General features: G+C 51.6%; 1 protein-coding gene across 4 annotated transcripts in view; it reads left to right on the top strand.

Annotated features, from left to right (window-relative positions):
* The first annotated feature begins 11145 nt into the window (after positions 1 to 11145).
* ltbp3 (latent transforming growth factor beta binding protein 3) overlaps positions 11146 to 19935 on the top strand; it is a 101974-nt gene continuing 93184 nt past the window's right edge. For all 4 annotated transcript variants that reach the window (XM_069180276.1, XM_069180277.1, XM_069180275.1 and 1 more), the window contains exon 1: positions 11146 to 12144. In XM_069180276.1, coding sequence (XP_069036377.1) covers positions 11907 to 12144 — 238 coding nt within the window. In that variant the 5' untranslated portion in view covers positions 11146 to 11906. The remainder of the gene's footprint in view (positions 12145 to 19935) is intronic.

Below are 19935 nucleotides of genomic sequence, written 5' to 3'. Positions count from 1 at the left end.
CTTACACTTATATAGCGCCTTTCTGGACCCTCCGCTCAAAGCGCTTTCCAGGTCATGGGGATCCCCTCCACCCCCAGCAGTGTGTACCCCCACCTGGATGAGGCGCCAGTCCGCTCCCCACATCCCAGCTCTCAGTGGGGAGGAGAGCAGAGTGATGGAGCCAGTTCAGAGAGGGGGGTTATTAGGAGGCCATGATGGGTAAAGGCCAGGGGGGAAATTTGGCCAGGACACCGGGGTAACACCCCTACTCTTCTCGAGAAACGCCCTGGGATTTTTAATGACCACAGAGAGTCAGGACCTTGGTTTGACGTCTCATCCGAAGGACGGCGCCTGTTTACAGTCTAGTGTCCCCCGCACTATACTGGGGCATTACGACCCACACAGACTGCAGGGTGAGCGCCCCCTGCTGGCCCCACTAACACCTCTTCCAGCAGCAGCCTCAGCTTTCCCAGGAGTCTCCCCTCCAGGTACTGACCAGGCTCCCACCTGCTGAGTCTCCAGTGGGGCTGCCAGTGGTGATATGGCTGCTGGCTATATCTGGACCAGATGGAGACTTCCCAACAGCTGTAGTAAAAATGCACCTCGTAATTTGTCATTTCTTTTTACGTTTTTGACTTAATGGGCGCCGGGAGCCGCACCTCTAAGTTCGTAGGTGAGCTGGGAAGCTTTAAAAAAAAGTAAATACGAACTTTAGTTGCAATCGGGTGTTTCTGGGTGCAGTGCGCCCTCTAGTGGACGAGAGTCGGAACAGTTTTCCAGTTCGTACAATTCCGGAAGCTTGATTTTCTGCGGAATATAAAACGCGTTTTTTTTTATTTTTTTTCCTGAGGCTCTGCTGAAGGCCAGATTTTCCCCCCAAATTGATGGATTCATGAGTAAGGACGCTGTATATGTTCAATACCGGGGGGTGTAGTTTCCGAAATTCCACCGTCAGAAATGAGAGCTTATGGCTGACTAGACCACAATACACACAATACTTCGCCAGGTTGGGAAAAATCAAGACGGGTTTTTAATTCAGATGCACTTTGGTTTCGCCGACAAACAAAAATACGTTTTCCACAGAACCAAAAAAAAAAAAACTGCTCCTCAAAATTTCAGTAAACGAAACTCTGCGCCCCCCACAGACACGGTGAGAACCGTTGCGCTTCAGTTTCCCTCCCGGTTTTTTTTGAACGCTCAAAACTTCGAGAATGTTCACGTCGAAGCGCGTCGCGGCGAGACGGGCCGCCTTAAAGGCATACGCGCTATTTACGCAAACAGGACACCGTGGCTTTCAAATGGTACGACACCGACATCTTTAAGGGATTGTTTTTCCAGGACTATAACCACATTAAAACATCGCACGGCTCCTGTTATGTTCTCAAGGGCTGTCATGAATCACACAGCTTCTTAATGAGGAACGGACGCTTTATCCACACAGTGCGCTAAAACTCTTACTACATAACTCTGTGACTGCCCCTCAATCTACTACTCTCTCTCTCTATATATACAAACTATTTACATATTCATGTACTGCATCATCTGTGAAGTACAGCAACCTGTAAGGCTCACACTTTAATAATAATAATAATTGCTTACACTTATATAGCGCCTTTCTGGACCCTCCAGAGCTCAGAGCTCTTTACAGGTCATGGGGATCCCCCTCCACCCCCAGCAGTGTGTACCCCCACCTGGATGAGGCGCCAGTCCGCTCCCCACACCCCAGCTCTCAGTGGGGAGGAGAGCAGAGTGATGGAGCCAGTTCAGAGAGGGGGGGTTATTAGGAGGCCATGATGGGTAAAGGCCAGGGGGGAAATTTGGCCAGGACACCGGGGTAACACCCCTACTCTTCTCGAGAAACACCCTGGGATTTTTAATGACCACAGAGAGTCAGGACCTCGGTTTGACGTCTCATCTGAAGGACGGCGCCTGTTTACAGTCTAGTGTCCCCCGTCACTATACTGGGGCATTAGGACCCACACAGACCGCAGGGTGAGCGCCCCCTGCTGGCCCCACTGACACCTCTTCCAGCAGCAACCTCAGCTTTCCCAGGAGTCTCCCCTCCAGGTACTGGCCAGGCTCCCACCTGCTGAGTCTCCAGTGGGGCTGCCAGTTGTGAGTTGCAGGGTGATTCGGCTGCTGGCTATGATATGGCTTTTCCGTGGGCATCAAAGGCACATGGTGATCAAGACGATCAGCGGTCCAGCCTAGTGGTCCCGAGCCCTGGTCCTTCGGGAGCTCGGTGTCGGCTGGTTCTCCTTCCACCTGAGCCCAACCCCTCCAGGGCTGACCGATGCCTTTGAAGGATGTGTGTGCCCATTCAGACTGTTGGTTTTCTCTTCTCTTCTGCGAGTCCAGCGCGACCCAGATGCACGACACGCAGGGCACGATATCTCAAGCAGTTTGTCCTAGATCTCGCAACACATTGTGTCAGCAAGTGGCTGTACATATCGGTCCAAAACGATCCGATGGGTTTGAATCGATTTCGCGGTCCACAGATCGATTTCGCGGTCCACAGTCTTCGCGATTCACGTGCTACAGCACCAGGGCCCTCTTTGACTCTTCTGCCTCTGAGGTTTTGAGACAAATCTCCCGGGAAAAGACCGAAGAGATCTCGAGAGAGGTGCCTCGGTCACAGAACGAACGAGATGACTTTCCTTCATCCTGCGTCCGACAGGTATTTACAGAGACAGAACCTCATCCCTGTGCGGATTACGGATCTGCTCGGCTTGCACCCTTTCTGTAATTTCCACAGCGAAAGCATTTTCCTGGCTCAGCCCGAAAGTTTCACTACCTATGCTCGGAAAATCGCTGCAGATGTACATAATTTGTGAGTGAGTCAGGTCCACTTGCCAGAGGGCGGACCAGAGAGTGCGCTACAGAGAGATGGATTATGAGGAGAATCTGGAATCGGGCCGGAAATCGCATTCATTTTGTTTTTGTTTTTTTTTAAAAAAACAAAGCTTGTCCCGTCTGAGCTTCTCGGGAGATCGGATCGCTATACACCCCCAGCTCCGCTCCGCTGCTGCCCGGTGCTGGAGTATCGCTGCTTCCAGACCCACCCCACTCACAAAAGAAGAAATCCAGTCATAAAAAGCTATTGCCCAGCCAGAACCCGAAAAAAAAACCTAGCGTCAAGGCAATAATGAAACCCATGTGTCTGAGAGAAATGTTTCCCACTGTATCATGGCGGAGTGACGTCAAATTCAAATCATTTCCTTGTGACGGAATGTTTGGACTGGGATGTTCTGCATTCTTCGGACGCGAAGGCATCTCGCGAGCAAGGGAGACACGGGCCTCTCTGTGAATGAAACATCCCGCTGTCGTTCAGGATGGTGCCGTAGAGTCAGCGACGGGGAAGATGTTATGTCACACGTTGGCGCGGTTGAAACTCTCTCAGGGAGAAGCGAGGTCAGATCCGCCTGCGATTCGTACCACAGGGAGCACCGTCAGAAGGTTAAGGTTAGGGTTGAGGTAGGGCTGGGGTTTAGGTTGGGACACTTCTACATAAACACATTTATACATACATTAATATTATTTTAAATACATGATTGAGATATTTATTGAAACTATGATAGATACTTTATTGATCCCGTGAGGGAAATTGCAGTTTAACACAGTCAACACAGCAACAGTGTAACAAATAATTAATAATTGCTATTATTATTATCATTGCTATAATAATAATTGCTTACACTTATATAGCGCTTTCCAGGTCATGGGGATCCCCTCCACCCCCAGCAGTGTGTACCCCCACCTGGATGAGGTGCCAGTCCGCTCCCCACACCCCAGCTCTCAGTGGGGAGGAGAGCAGAGTGATGGAGCCAGTTCAGAGAGGGGGGTTATTAGGAGGCCATGATGGGTAAAGGCCAGGGGGGAAATTTGGCCAGGACACCGGGGTAACACCCCTACTCTTCTCGAGAAACATCCTGGGATTTTTAATGACCACAGAGAGTTAGGACCTCGGTTTGACGTCTCATCCGAAGGACGGCTCCTGTTTACAGTCTAGTGTCCCCCGTCACTATACTGGGGCATCAGGACCCACACAGACTGCAGGGTGAGCGCCCTCTGCTGGTCCCACTAACACCTCTTCCAGCAGCAGCCTCGGCTTTCCCAGGGGTCTCCCCTCCAGGTACTGGCCAGGCTCCCACCTGCTGAGTCTCCAGTGGGGCTGCCAGTGGGAAGCTGCAGAGTGATATGGAATGATACAATAATAATAATACAACACATACAATACAATCAGAACAGTGAGAAGTGCACTAAGAAGACTTACTCGCAGTCCAGAACACACAAAGAACACACCAGAACAGAACAGTCCACAAAAAAGTCGTATCGCACAATCTGAATATAAATATAAATGTATTGCACAGGTCCCTGGCATCTACTGCACAAAAACGGTTGTAAACAGGAAAGAAAAAGAGCAGATGTATCAGTTTGCTGCTCAGTCCAGACACAGGTCCCTGTCAGTGTTGCCTCTGCCCAGACGCAAGGTGGAGGCGTTGTACAGTCTTGTGGCAGAGGGCCAGAATGACCCCCATAGCGCCCCCTGTCGCCCTGGGGATGGATCAGTCTATTGCTGAATGTGCTCTTCATTTCCACAAGCAGGTCACAGAGGGGCTGGGAGACGCTGTCCATTGATGGACCTCTAGTTTGGAATATATATTATAAAATAATATATACTATACAAATCATTATATATGATAATTTCCTAAACCTTGAAAACAATGTATACTCTGTAATAAATAGAAGTATTAGGATACATTTGTAGATATTACGAATACAGTATACCAATATATAAAATCACAAATATTTTATGCGTGTATTATTAGAAATGATTATATATCATATTGTATATCATGAATCACAAATGATCTCTGTTTAGGATTATTATAAAGGTATGGATTATGAATACATATATACAAATACATTTATACCTGCAGGTCCAGACAGATAGAGCCGAAAATTCCTGCTTCACTTTTGTCTGGATCCCAAATGTCTCCCACTCCTCGTGCGTGTGTGCGGGACTCGTCTCACACACACACACACTGTCCCGATCGGAAGCCCCTCCTCTTAAGGGGTTACTCCGGCCCCTCCTCGTTTGTCCTGAGTTTTGGCACCTGCTCCCTGTCCCAGCCCTTTCCCTACAGAAGCCAGATGCTCCCGCCATTCCTGGCTCAGCTCTGGAAGATGGACGCCCTGAAGCGTCCTGACCGTCTGGGTCCGGGGCTGGGAGCGCCTGGCCTCGTTATCCTGTTTTTATTCCCCCCTGATCCTTAGCCGGATCCCGCTCCGGCTTTCAACTTCTGTCGTGTCTCTGTCATGGATGGATCACCCGGCTCTGGACTCTCCTGCCTACTCTGGATTTCCCCTTCGGAGTTGTTTACCTTGGATCACAGCCCCCCCCGAACACCAGCGCCCCGTCGACACGCCCCCCCCTGTTCGTCTACCAGCCCCGATCCCAGTCTCCTCCCCCACTGTGTTTGTCTCACTCCCCTCCGGATTCTGCATGTCGGCTGCATAGGGTCCTGAAAAACCGCTTCGTGACCCACACACTCCCAGACACCCCCCTCCTCGTTCCCATCCGTCCGAGGTCCGGAGCCAGTCCGGCCACATTCCCTCGTCTTCCCAAACTACCAAACCGGGAGACCGGAGCTGCAGTCGGGGGGAGCCCCGATTCCTCTGACTGCCTTCTATGTGCTCGGTGCTTCTTCCAATTCTGGGGTCGCGGCGGGCGGCCTATCCCAGCAAGCAAGGGCGGGGTACACCGTGGGCAGGACGCCAGTCCGTCACAGGACACACACAGACACTCACGCCAGGGCCGATTTACCCAGAAGCCAATTCGACTCCCGCCATGTCTTCGGACCGGGAGGCAAACACGAGGGCAACGTGCAAGCTCCACCCAGACAGGAACCGACTTCTGGTCAGTGACATAAAAAAAGGGCTCAAAAGCTCCCGACGTCTGCCATCAGGCGGGGGCAGCTCCAGAATCCCTCGCCCGTCACGGATTGTCTCCGCCCCCCCCTCAGAAAAACACTGGAACCAAACCGGCATCGGGAGTCATCACTGCACGCTAACCACATAAACACACAACCCCCCCGCCATCCAGACCCAGACATTTTCCAGAGCAAACAGCTCTACGCACTGTTTACACGCCTCGTGGGCTGTGGTGGTGAAGGCGCCAGATCCCACTGAACCGACAACAACCGGCGGCGCTTTTAAAAATCCCTTCGTGTTTTTACAGGACAACGCCTGTGAGTCATTTGTCAGCTGGGACAAAACGCTCATGTTCCCCACCAACTCCGGAAACCCCCCCCCAGATTAAAGCCGTGCCACCCCGGAGAGGGTGGAAACTCTAGTGAGCCAATTCCTCCAGCCTTTAGACAACAACCTACATCGCGCTCCCTTCTCCCGCCACCCTTTGTGTAAAGCCCGGCCTCCTGCCCTCAGCCTTAACATAGAATGAAAAAGAAAGGTTCCACAGGAGAGGGGGTCTCTCAGTCCAGTTAGTAGATAGTTGCTCATCGATCCATCCAACTGCACATCTTTCTGGTTTTCACTTTATCCAGTACAGGGGCGCAGGGCAGCTGGAATCTATCCCAGAAGGCAACAGGTGCCTGGCAGGGTACGCCCTGGATGGGACACCAGTCTGTCACAGGACACACACTCACACCAGGGCCAGTTTTCCTAGAAGCCTCTTAACCCAGGGAAAAAACCCACTCACACACAAAGAGAACGTGTTGTGTGTTACCTTGTCACTAGTAAGAAGTATTTGTTTATCTCGGTGTGTGTGGTTTATTGCTCTTGTCATTGTAGCTGTGCCACAGAACACAGATCTCCATTGCCCCCAGCGATACCGACTGTCCAGGTGTTCTTAAAATATCTTATGCAGTTTGGGAGTTGTGATTATTTATCGTAATTATTGATTATTCTGCTCGATCTATTCTCTGTCATTATAGTGACTCATGCCTATAGTGAATTGGGCAGACAGTTAGAATGACTGATTGATTGAGTGAATGAATGTTTAATTGATTGGTAGATTGAATGAATGCTTGCTTGCTTGTTTGATTGATCGATTGATTGAATGAATGAATGTTTCATTGATTGGTAGATTGAATGAATGCTTGCTTGCTTGCCTGCCTGACTGGCAAAAATTAATTGCCAGTAGGACTGTAGGATCGATCGATCAATTGATTGGTTGATTGATCGATCGTTCGGTTGATCGGTCGGTTGGTTGATCAGATGGTTGGTTGATTGATTGATTGGCTGGTTGGTTGATTGATCGAAAGTTCGGTTGATTGGTTGGTTGGTTAATCGACTGGCTGATTGATTGATTGACTGACTGACTGACTGATTGATTGGTTGATTGATCGATTGATCGTTCGGTTGGTCGGTCGATCAGTTGGTTGGTTGATCGATTGACTGGCTGGTTGGTTGACTGATCGATAGTTCGGTTGATTGGTTGGTCGATCGTTTTGGCTGATTGACTGACTGACTGATTGATTGGCTGATCGATCGTTCGGTTAATTGATTGCCTGACTGACTGGCTGATTGATCGATCGATCGACTGATTGATCCAGGCCCAGCTGTGCAGGGCACGTCGTTCCCGGCCTGCACGTGTTCGAAGCAAACAGCAGCGTTCGCCAGCGAGTGCTCTGATCCTCCGGCTCCGAGCAGCTCAACCCCAGTCTGCAGGAGCCAGGGAGTGTGCGGTTTTCCCATGGGTGGGCACTGCAGGCCAGACTGCCCTCTGCCCTCCGCCACCCGCCTATCCCCAGCCCCCCGCCAAAACACAACACCGAGAGCCGCCTGTGAACCGACTCCAGCGCGGTGCAGTCATTTCCTTAGCGACTGAAAACAAACACTCTCACTTTCAGAAAGGAAATGACTCAAGCCTCTCTCTCTCTCTCTCTCTCCCCCCCCCTCACTCTCCCAGGTCTGAGTCGCCGGGCCCGGCTCTCTCCCGGTCTGCGTTTGCCATCAGGCTGCTCATCCAGACCACGGCGCGTTGTTAAAAGCTGTAAAAAAAACCCACTTCGGCTACAAGCCAGGAGGCGTCCCCCAGACTGTCCAGAACCCCGACAACAAAATGTGTGTGTGGCGGGGATTGCTCATCTGTCACTGCTCTGATCTCAGGCGTGCTGCTGCTTGAGAATTAAGGACCCAACACAGAGAAAAGCACAAGGGGGCGGGGGGGGGCAGTCAGTTGCAAGTGGATTTTAATGATCAAATCGCGCTACAGTTCTTCTGGACCGGTGGCTCTGTGGCTGAGGATCTGCGCCTGGTTGCTGGTTCAAATCCCGCGGCCGGCAGAGGGATCCTACTCCGTGGGGCCCCTAAGCGAGGCCCTTAACACCCCTGCTGCTCCAGGGGTGCCGTATAAATGTGCTCTGACCCCCCAGCTTCTCTCTCCCTGTCTGTGTGTCTCCTGGAGAGCAAGCTGGGGTCTGTAAAAAGACGAATTCCTCATGCAAGACATTGTATAGGGCTGATAAAGCAACATCATCATTACAGTAGAAAGATTCCAGTGAGCCAGGTTTTTCGTTTCAGACACCTGCCACTCTCTGTGTAAAGAAACGCGCCCCCCCCCCCCCCCCACCAATTTCTGTTCAGAACGTGCCTGCTCTTTACAATCCATCCGTTTTCAACCACGCCTTCCGATTTAAGGTGGAGGGGTATCCCATCAAGTCTTGGTGCAAGGCAGGGTACACCCTGGACAGGACACCAGTCCATCACAGGACACACACAGACACACACTCACACACCCTGGGCAGGACACCAGTCCGTCACAGGACACACACACTCAGACACCCTGGACAGGACACCAGTCCATCACAGGACACACACACACTCACACACCCTGGACAGGACGCCAGTCCATCACAGGACACACACACTCACACACCCTGGACAGTACGCCAGTCCATCACAGGACACACACAGACACACTCACACACCCTGGGCAGGACACCAGTCCATCACAGGACACACACACACCCTGGACAGGACACAAGTCCATCACAGGACACACACACACACACACACTCACACTCACACACACTCACACACACACACACTCAGACCAGGGCCAGTATTCCCAGAAGTCAAATTACCCTCCTGTACACCTTCGGACTGTGACAGGAAACTGGAAACCCACGCAAACATGAGGAGAACATGCAAACTCCACACAGACTGTGTCCCAGGTTCAAGTTGGAAGCCAGGGTCTCCAGCTCTGAGCCATCTTACTGCCCCTGCGGCAGAAACCGATAAAGATTAAAAATCCCCAGATGGGCTCGACAGTCTCCTGGCGGGCTGCAGTCCATCTCTTCCTTTATTTTTGTCTTGTCCTTAGAGGGAAATTATTAGAAAGACTGTTCTGTTCCCTTGAGTCCTTGAAAACTTGGGAACAAAAAAAGCTCCAACCCTCTGGAATGCTGGAAAAAAACAAAGAGAAAGGGGCTGGAATGTAAAAACAAGAAAAAAACCCATGGAAAACACTGGAGAGCTGTTATTTGGAGAGCGGGCGAGGTATCTGGCAGGTCGCTGCTCAGCGCAGAGAGGCGATCTGGGAAAGGCAGGGGGCTGGGGGCTTCATCGTCTCTCGGCTGTCAGCTGGGGAGGACCGAGGAGAGGTCAGCCAGCGGGGGTTTTTTTTACACAAGAGAATCCCCCCTCTGTTACGAGCACGGACCGAGATCCGTGCCGGGTCTTGTAGCAGACCCTCTGCGACCTGGTAGGAGCTGGAGAAAACAGCAGGCGTGGTGAAAAGGAAACGCACGAGGGCTTTAATGGTGAAGGTTAAAATGTTTTTAACAGCCCTGCCACACCAACATAACTGATGGCCATGATGGGTAAAAGCCAGGGGGGAAATTTGGCCAGGACACCGGGGTAACACCCCTACTCTTCTCGAGAAACACCCTGGGGTTTTTAATGACCACAGAGAGTCAGGACCTCGGTTTGACGTCTCATCCGAAGGACGGCGCCTGTTTACAGTCTAGTGTCCCCCGTCACTATACTGGGGCATCAGGACCCACACAGACCGCAGGGTGAGCGCCCCCTGCTGGCCCCACTAACACCTCTTCCAGCAGCAGCCTCAGCTTTCCCAGGAGTCTCCCCCTCCAGGTACTGGCCAGGCTCACACCTGCTGAGTCTCCAGTGGGGAGCTGCAGGGTGATATGGCTGCTGGCCTAAGACTGTCCCTCAGCAGTGACCGGGGTTCGAAACCAGGCGTTTTCTGGCTACAGCTCAAATGCTCGCACACGCCACAGTCAACTTTCACTGCCCCACCTGGCAGATGCCCTGACCTGAATCGGCCTGAAGGCAGGGAAAAGAAGGGAGATCGGACAAGCTTCTCAGCCTTCAATTGTGTTACGCTAACCCCTTTCACCTGTTCGCAGAAAGGCACCTTTTCCTGCTATGGGTGACACCAATGTTGGGCCTATCCCAAACTCCTAGGGTACAAAAGCTGGACTATGATCAGGGTGGGACACCAGTGCAAGATGAGGCACCAATTTACCAGGACAGCATGTCTTTCGCCTCCAGACGGGGGGGGTAGAATCTGCGGTTGTGTCAGCCGAAAATCTGAAAATGACGTTTCACGCTTAGGCCGTTTCAAGACTGCGTTTTAGAGGTTCGTGGTTATCCACACGTAAGAAACGTATTTCAACCCCCCCCGAATTGATCGATAACCGAATCATTCGAGTGAGTCGTAGTAAGAATCCCAAGAGGAAGGCGAAATATGGGAATGAATGAGGCCGGCATCTCGGTCAACCAAGTGGGGAAACAGGAGTTTTCTGGAACAATCTTCGCTCCTCCGAGCGCCAAACACCCCCGTCCCCCGTCCTGTGGAGCCATCGCGCTCCGAAAACTTTTATCTATAAGCGGACTTCAACAGTGCCTCCTCAACGACACGAATCAGGGGGTAACTCGGTCCAACCTGAGGCGGCGTACGACCCCCCCGGTCTGTGGGGTTTTATAAAAGTGCGTCACGACGAGACGCGAGCTGACTTAGCCGGCAAGGCCGTCGCGTCTCCCCCCCGGCGAAAAGTTTACCCTCCCCTCGGTGTTGGGACGCCGGCACGACTGAAAGGAAAAGGGCTCCTGGCAGGGAGTGACATGTCCAGCTGTATCATTATCGCTCCCTGTAGGAGAGAGAGAGAGAGAGGGAGGACCAGGGCAGTGTGTGGGGAGAGAGAGAGCAACAACGGAGCCACTTCAGCCGAGCTACCGCTGCCTGGCCCCCGGCCAGGGGGTACGGTTCTCCGCGAAGGATTGGCTCGTCTTTCCCTCTCTCTCCCTCCTCCCCTCCCTCTCTCTCTCTCTCTCACTCTCACTCTTCGTTTTTCTCCGGCTCCCAGAGATACGCACATAACACACCAGGCAGACAACACCCCCGGGCTAAGAGGCCAACTCAAAAAACAGCCGAGACGGGATTCCGCAACAGCCGGGGAGGAAAACTTCCCCGCTTGTCTGCCTGAGGGCTGTCATTTCTCCCGGTTCGTGGTGTTTATTTTCCCTGAGAGGCGCGGAGGAGGAGGAGGGGAGACGGCACAAGTTTTTTTTTTCTTCACTTACTTGCTGAAGTTCGGACCGGACCCGACCCGACCCGACCCGTCGCACGGCGCTATGCGGACGGACCGCCGGGCGCGGACGGTCCCGTTGCCCCTCCGTCTGGCGTGAAGGAGCCGCCGCCGAGCTTGAGGGGAGAGGGGAGGCGGGTTGGTTTTGGCAGGAGCCGGTGTTTGGACGGGCGGAGAGTTTCCGCGGGAGGCAGCCTCCCCGAACCGAGCTTGGGTGGTGCGGGGAGCCCGAGGCTGGCTTGAGAAGGGACCGTAAGAGAGAGGAGAGGCCGTCGTACGGCTCTCTTTCCGGCGAGGCTCCCTCCTCCCCCCCCCGATCTCACCCCGCATCGGCGGGCCGAGGATGCCAGCATGAGCCCCCGTCTCCTCCTCCTCCTCCTCCTGTGGCTGGGCGTGCAGCGCCTGGGGCGGGCGGCCGAGCGCCCCTCGGCCCGGGAGCGCTTCAAGGTGGTCATCGCGCCGCTCATCTGCAAGCGGACCTGCCTGAAGGGCCAGTGCCAGGACACCTGCGAGCAGGGCAGCAACACCACGCTCATCGGCGAGAACGGCCAGTCCGCCGACACGCTCACCGGCAACGGCTTCAGAGTGGGTGAGTGAGCCGGCGGCGCGCTGTCACGGTGGCCGCTGATAAGAGCGCCAACGAGAGAGTGCAAAAGTTGTACAGTACAGTATCACCGCTAGCAGACCGAAACCACTGCTTCGGCCGATTAAACTGTCCTCTCCATACGTGCTGAAGGGCTGTTTGTTCGTATCTCACTCTCCTCTGGCAACTGTACTCAGAATTGGGAACGAGTAGGTTGATTCCAGGCTGAGAAGAGAGAAAACACAACGTTTCGGCTGTGGAGCCTTCTTCAGGTGAGGGAAAGACAGGGCAGGTGTTCAGAATTCTTCTCGAGCTGTTTTCGTCTTGCTGTTAATGGGAGCACACCCAAGAAAGTGCAAATGATCGCCCTGGTCCAGTACAGTATCACCGCTACCAGACTGAAACCACTGCTTCTGCCGATTAAACTGTCCTCTCCATACGTGCTGACGGGCTGTTTGTTCGTATCTCACTCTCCTCTGGCAACTGTACTCAGAATTGGGAACGAGTAGGTTGATTCCAGGCTGAGAAGAGAGAAAACACAACGTCTCGGCTGTGGAGCCTTGTTTTGGTGAGGGAAAGACAGGGCAGGTGTTCAGAATTATTCTTGAGGTGTTTTCGTATTGCTGTTAATGGGAGCACACCCAAGAAAGTGCAAATGATCGCGCTGGTCCAGTACAGTACCACCGCTACCAGACTGAAACCACTGCTTCTGCCGATTAAACTGTCCTCTCCATACGTGCTGACGGGCTGTTTGTTTGTATCTCACTCTCCTTTGGCAACTGTACTCAGAATTGGGAACAAGTAGGTTGATTCCAGGCTGAGAAGAGACAAAACAGGACGTTTCAGCTGTGGAGCCTTCTTCTGGTGTGGGAAAGACAGGGCAGGTGTTCAGAATTCTTCTCGTTGTTAATGGGAGCACACCCAAGGAGGTGCAAATGATCGCGCTTGTACAGTACTGTATCACCGCTACCAGACTGAAACCACTGCGTCTGCCGATTAAACTGTCCTCTCCATACATGCTGACGGGCTACATGTTCGTATCTCACTCTCCTCTGGCAGAATAATTCTGTTTTTTCTTAATGGGAGCGCCCCAAAGCGTCCTGGTTAATAATACCCACTGCCGCACCAGCGCCACTGCGAAACTGATAAGTCTTCTCCTTTAGCGTCGGGGCTAAGACTTCCCTGATGTCTCACTCTGGTGTGGCAACTGCATTTTCTTCTTGTTAATTGCAAAGTGCAATTTAACATGCCCCAGCTGCTGAATAGAACCGGTCTCTCCGTAGGTGCTGAGATCCTATTTCAAGTTCAGGTTTGTTGTCGTTAAACTCATATATAGGTATATCCCCACCTCGCAACCTTCGAATTCTGCTCTCCTTACTGTCCCCCCCAGCCCGTCTACACTCTGGGGGTGACCTCAGGGCCTTCTCCTGTCATGCCCCCAAGCTCTGGAACTCTCTGCCCAAGGATATCAGCGAGTCACCTTCTCTAAACTCCTTCAAATCCAGACTCCAAACCCTCTTCTTTACTGAACTGGTTCCATTCTTCACCCTTCTGTTTTTCTTAGTACCACCATCCACGGTCTCCTCTGTGTATTGTCATTGTGTTTTATCTTGTGTGTTCTTCTTATTTATTGTTGTTGTCATCCTGTAAAGAGCTGTGAGGAGCCACCTTTAAAGGCGCTATATAAAATAGTTTATTATTATAGTATAAGGTATAACACAATGCTATTTAGCTAGCTCTCAGACGATAAGTGGTACAAAAACAACAACAATACAATTGTATAATAACAGGCAGTGTGTGAAACAACAGCAGGTAATGTGCGAAACAACATCAGATGTGCAAAAACACGTATCAACAGGATGAGATATAATAGAAAAATTATGGAGAGTGAGCTTCTTGACGTGTGAGGTGGAGGTAGATTTCAGTGTGTGTTTGAGTTTTCTTGTAAGAGAGAAGGCACTGTGAGGGTTCAGATCGTAGGTGAGAGAGGCTGGGAGTTTAACAGTTTGATAGTGCAGGGGTCGAAACTGTCTCCGAGTCTGGTAGTCCGGGCCCGAATGCTCTGGGACCGTGTTTCAGAGGGTAGAGGGTCAAACAGTCTGTAGCTGGGGTGTGTGCGGTCTTTGATGATGCTTAGAGCTTTCCTCAGACACCGTATTTCGGACCATCTCTTGTTTGGCAATTGGTTTCATGATTATTCTTGTTTCTGATTATAAGTAATGGTCAAGGGGTCAAAGATTTGCCACCCCAACGCAACTTCTCCTAATAGCATCGTCCTCTCCAGAGGCGCCGAGATCATAGCATATGAGCGATCAGTGCCAGCAGCCCTGTCACTCTGCAGCTCACCACTGGCACCCCCCACTGGAGACTCAGCAGGTGGGAGCCTGGCCAGTACCTGGTGGGGAGACTCCTGGGAAAGCTGAGGCTGCTGCTGGAAGAGGTGTTAGTGGGGCCAGCAGGGGGCGCTCACCCTGCGGTCTGTGTGGGTCCTAATGCCCCAGTATAGTGACGGGGGACACTAGACTGTAAACAGGCGCCGTCTTTCGGATGAGACATCAAACCGAGGTCCTGACTCTCTGTGGTCATTAAAAACCCCAGGGTGTCTCTCGAGAAGAGTAGGGGTGTTACCCCGATGTCCTGGCCAAATTTCCCCCCTGGCCTTTACCCATCATGGCCTCCTAATAACCCCCCTCTCTGAACTGGCTTCATCACTCTGCTCTCCTCCCCACTGAGAGCTGGGGTGTGGGGAGCGGACTGGCACCTCATCCAGGTGGGGGGTTCACACTGCTGGGGGTGGAGGGGATCCCCATGAGCTGTACAGAGCTCCGAGTGGAGGGTCCAGAAAGGCGCTATAGAAGTGTAAGCAATAATATGTCTCACCCTCGTTTGACACCTGTACTCATAATTATTGTCGTTTATCCTTGTTCATCAGAGCGCGTATATCACCACTACCACACCACTGCAACTGAGAAGGAGGATAGGAAAGTGTAGCCCCCACCTCATGTGAGCCGGGATTCAGGACGATTCTCGATATCTCCCTCTCGTTTGGGAAGCCGGCGTTTGCCATCACTCATCTTCATCTTCAAGGGGAATGAAATTCAGAAATAAATCGCTTTGCTGAGAACGGTTCTTGCGCCAGTTTATGGGGGGCGTGGGGGCGCCGTGCAACAGACTCCGATGTGTCGAGAAAACGCGTCCCGTTTCCCAGCGTGGGGGCGGAAAAAGCCACGGATCCAGTGAACAGATCCGAGCCGATCTCGGTGTTGAATGACGAGCTATTTTTATTTTCACGGATCAAGCCGGATAAATCGCCAAATGGAAAACGTCCCCTTAAGGAACAAGTGAAAGGTTTATTCCATGGCTGAAAAGAGAGAAGAGAGAACACACCGCGTTTCGGCCGGGTGACACCTTGAAGAAGGCTCCACGGCCGAAACGTTGCGTTTTCTGTCTTCTCTTTTCAGCAGGGAATAAATCTATTACTTGCTCCTTTGCAGCCTACGCCTGCTGACGCAGCTACTCACCTGAACTTTACATTAATACATATAGACACACCTAAAACACTATATTATAGCGCTCTCGGGTTCACCGATGGGGACTCGAACCCGGGTCTCCGGCGTCACACCCAGGGAAGGGCGGTGACGTCACCGCGCTGGTAAGCCGGCTCGCACCACCTGCAGTGGTGTTAAAGGTGTTTATTTAGATTGAAGGATCTTGATATTTCATTGTACCGTTCAATCGAAAATTTGGACAAAGAGCATTTATTTACAGTCAATTTATGAGTCGTTCTGGGTAAATTTCACATCCAGAAATCAAAAGGGTCTAATAATACTCCCCTTTCTAGTACTTCTGAGTTGGAGCTGAGACGCTTTTTAAACTCTATTAAAAATTGATCAATAATAACGCAAGGAAAACATATATGTAAAAAATACAATTTGATCACATAATTTACACATAAATGGTGTTTTTTTTCTGTTTGTGTTTTTTCTCTTGTACCTGTTTTTGATCCTCGGGTTGTAGTTGTATTTGTAAATTCTTCATACGTTTAAATTTTTTTTTATTATTAAAAAAAATGTATTACGTACGAACACATCGAGTTTAGACGCGGCAACAGTGACGCGACGAAGGTTTCTCCTGTTCGGGGGGGCAGTTTCACAGGACCGAGGTGCTCCCCTTCCCCGGGGAATTGCGATTCTTGAGCTCCAGTCCTCCACGGTTTTCCACAGGTTTTCCCGCTCCCTCCTTCCCTCCGACCCGTCACGTCGTTGGCGCCGGTATATCCCGCGGCTCTGAGCCGGGGCGTGTGCGCGCTTTTCAGGGTCGGGCGGGCGGCGGCGCGGAATATAATTGTTTTCTGACTTCACAGCCCGTGTTAATTGGGGGGGGGAGTTTCCACTGCGGTCGCTAGCGGCCAGACCCTGTTTGGCGCTGAGGATTTACAACAGGGAAAAAAAGTGCCGCTTTGGGGCGGGAGGGTATCGTGCCCTGACGTCATCACCGCCCAGCCGGCGGTGGGTCTTGCGTTCTTACGTCACGGTTTGACAGCGGTGTGAGAATGTGTGAGAGTGTGTGTGTGTGTGAAAGAGAGAGTGAGAGAGAGCGAGAGTGTGTGTGTGTGTGAGAGAGTCCTGACTCTCTGTGGTCATTAAAAATCAGAAGAAAGGTATCAGAAGAAAGGTTCCGACAAGGAGAGGCACTTCCGGTCATGTCTGGTTGCTAGTAGTATTTGTCTCCTGTGGGCCTCGTCTCACTGTTTCTTGAAGCTTGTTCCAGACCCCCACCACCCTTTGTGTACAGACATACCTCCCTTTTTCTCCGCCTTCGCCACACTACCCGCAGTTTTGCCCCTGAGATGGTGTGGGACTAATAACGTTGGTGTTAATAACCTCTCAGCTCTTTGAATACTTCAGTCCAGCGTCCTCATTATCTCTTGCGCGCAAGACTGAAGAGATTCAGTTCCTTTTAATCCGCGTCGGGCCCTCCTTTCAGACTTGGATTTCTTCCGGTTGCTTTGTTCTTTGCGCCGTTTCTGGGGCAGTGATGTGTGGTGACCTGGAATAGTCCCCAGTATTGTAACTCGGGTCAGACTGGTTCGTTTGAACGATATTCCTATCCATCTGTTTTCTAACAACGTCCTTGCAGGGCGCAAAGACGGACACACACCCACTCGCACCAGGGCCAGTTCACCCACCTTTGTTCACAGTCTTTGGACTGTGGGAGGGAAACGAAGCTTTTAGTGGAATCCCAAGACACCTGGGGGAGAACATGCAAACTCCACCCAGACAGCACCCCAAGTCTGGAACTGAACCATGCTGCCTAGAACCCTAGTATTTTGCTATGCAATCCCCCCATACCAACGCCCATTCGGCCTTCATTTTCATCCAAGCTCATCTTTTTCCTCTTTCCAGGCTGAAATCTGAATCTCTCTCTAGATCTCCTTTGAAACATTCAGCTCGTCCAGCGGCTGGGTAAATTTGTTTTCAGTCTCCCTCCCGGCCGTGCCTCAGAATCCAAGCATGACTGTGGTTTCACGGTCCTGGACACCTTCCAGGTCAGCAGGCTGCAGTTCTCCACTCGAACGACCCACACCCTGACCGCCGTAATCCTGCGAGGTGAGAAATGATCCGTTTCTCCTCGTGACCTCACCTAGTCTGGATCCAACCCGCGCACATAATGTGTTTTCCTGACGGTGGAATTCATCTCTCTAACTCTTTATTCTGCATTCCTCTCGGCTGTTCTGCTGAGCTACACCGTGCAGAAAGCATCGGAGCACGGAAGGTGCTGTTGGTCAGAACAGGCCTTTTTAAACAGTCAGTACTATAATAATAATAATAATAATAATAATTGCTTACACATATATAGCGCTTTTCTGGACACTCCACTCAAAGTGCTTTACAGGTCATGGGGATCCCCTCCACCCCCAGCAGTGTGTACCCCCACCTGGATGAGGCGCCAGTCCGCTCCCCACACCCCAGCTCTCAGTGGGGAGGAGGGCAGAGTGATGGAGCCAGTTCAGAGAAGGGGGTTATTAGGAGGCCATGATGGGTAAAGGCCAGGGGGGAAATTTGGCCAGGACACCGGGGTAACACCCCTACTCTTCTCGAGAAACACCCTGGGGTTTTTAATGATCACAGAGAGTCAGGACCTCGGTTTGACGTCTCATCCGAAGGACGGCACCTGTTTACAGTCTAGTATCCCCATCATTATACTGGGGCATTAGGACCCACACAGACCGCAGGGTGAGCGCCCCCTGCTGGCCCCACTAACACCTCTTCCAGCGGCAGCCTCAGCTTTCCCAGGAGTCTCCCCTCCAGGTACTGGCCAGGCTCCCACCTGCTGAGTCTCCAGTAGGGCTGCCAGTGGGGAGTTGCAGAGTGATATGACTGCTGGCATACTGAGTGTACTGAGTGTTTTTCTCCAGATCCACTGATCCCACTTGAAAGATGCCTTTGTCCCATGGGAGCTGGAGTCTATCCCAGCAGGCAACAGGCGCAAGGCAGGGTACACCCTGGGTGGGACGCCAGTCAATCTCGAGACACGCACAGACACACGCGGTCCCGCCAGGGGCAGTTTTCCCACAAGCCAATTAACCCACCAGCATGCCTTTGATCTGTGAGAGGAAACCAGAGCACCCAGAGAAAACTCACACTGACGCAGGGAGAACATGCAAACTCCACACAGACAGCACCTCTGGTCCGGAACTGAACCTGAGGCACTAATGCTGGCCACTGTGCCTCTTTACTTACATTCAATTTAATTTGCCAGATATCTTTCCCTGTCTTAAATCTTAAATTGTCTTGTAATTGGCCTAATTGCATCCCAGGTGTTGGTTGATTAACGTTAAGAAGCAACTAATTTGCCTGATCTGCTTCCCAAACCTTCATCTGTTTAACCCTGACGTGATGTCATCAGCCTCATTCATGCTTTCTCTGTTGTGGTTACCCCCTGCTTTATCTTGGATAAAGTAGATTAGACTACTTAAACTGACATGGTGTTACCTATTGAGAGTTACAAATGAGCTTTTAACAGGCTCTTAAATGCAATGCTGCTGTATGACTAACACAGATGATCACTTTATCGGCCCTATACAATTTCTTGCATGAGGAATGTGTCTTTTCACAGACCCCAGCTTGCTCTCCAGGAGACACACAGACAAGAAGAGAGAAGCTGGGGGTCAGAGCACAGCGTCGGCCATTTATATGGCACCCCTGGGGTGTTAAGGGCCTTGCTCAGGGGCCCAACAGAGTAGGATTCCTCTGCCAACTATGGGACTTGAACCAGCAACCTCCCAGCCACAGGCACAGAGCCTTAGCCACTGCTCCACCCATCATATAGCCTCCTCCACATCACTGTTTCCCAGTCCTGGTTCTGAGATACCCTGGTAGCTTCTGGTTTTTATTCCAATTGAACTATGTTACTGTAGCTTATCAATCCCTGAAGAAGAAGAAAAATGTTATTTTATATAGCGCCTTTAACAGTGACTTCTCGAAGCGCTTTACAGAATGACAACAACAATAAATAAGAAGAACACACCAGATAAAACACAATGACAATACACAGAGGAGACCGTGGATGGTGGTACTAAGAAAAGCAGAGGGGTGAAGAGTGGAACCAGTTCAGTAAAGGCTCTTCTGAAGAAGAGGGTTTGGAGTCTGGATTTGAAGGAGTTTAGAGAAGGTGACTCTCTGATATCCTTGGGCAGAGAGTTCCAGAACTTGGGGGCATAACAGGAGAAGGCCCTGAGGTCACCCCCAGAGTGTAGATGGGCTGGGGGGGGGGGACAGTAAGGAACTCGCTCCT

This window comes from Lepisosteus oculatus, chromosome 18 (genome assembly GCF_040954835.1).
Source record: "Lepisosteus oculatus isolate fLepOcu1 chromosome 18, fLepOcu1.hap2, whole genome shotgun sequence".
In the NCBI taxonomy this organism is placed as follows: Eukaryota; Metazoa; Chordata; class Actinopteri; order Semionotiformes; family Lepisosteidae; genus Lepisosteus; species Lepisosteus oculatus.
This window is presented reverse-complemented; position numbering and strand designations above follow the sequence as displayed.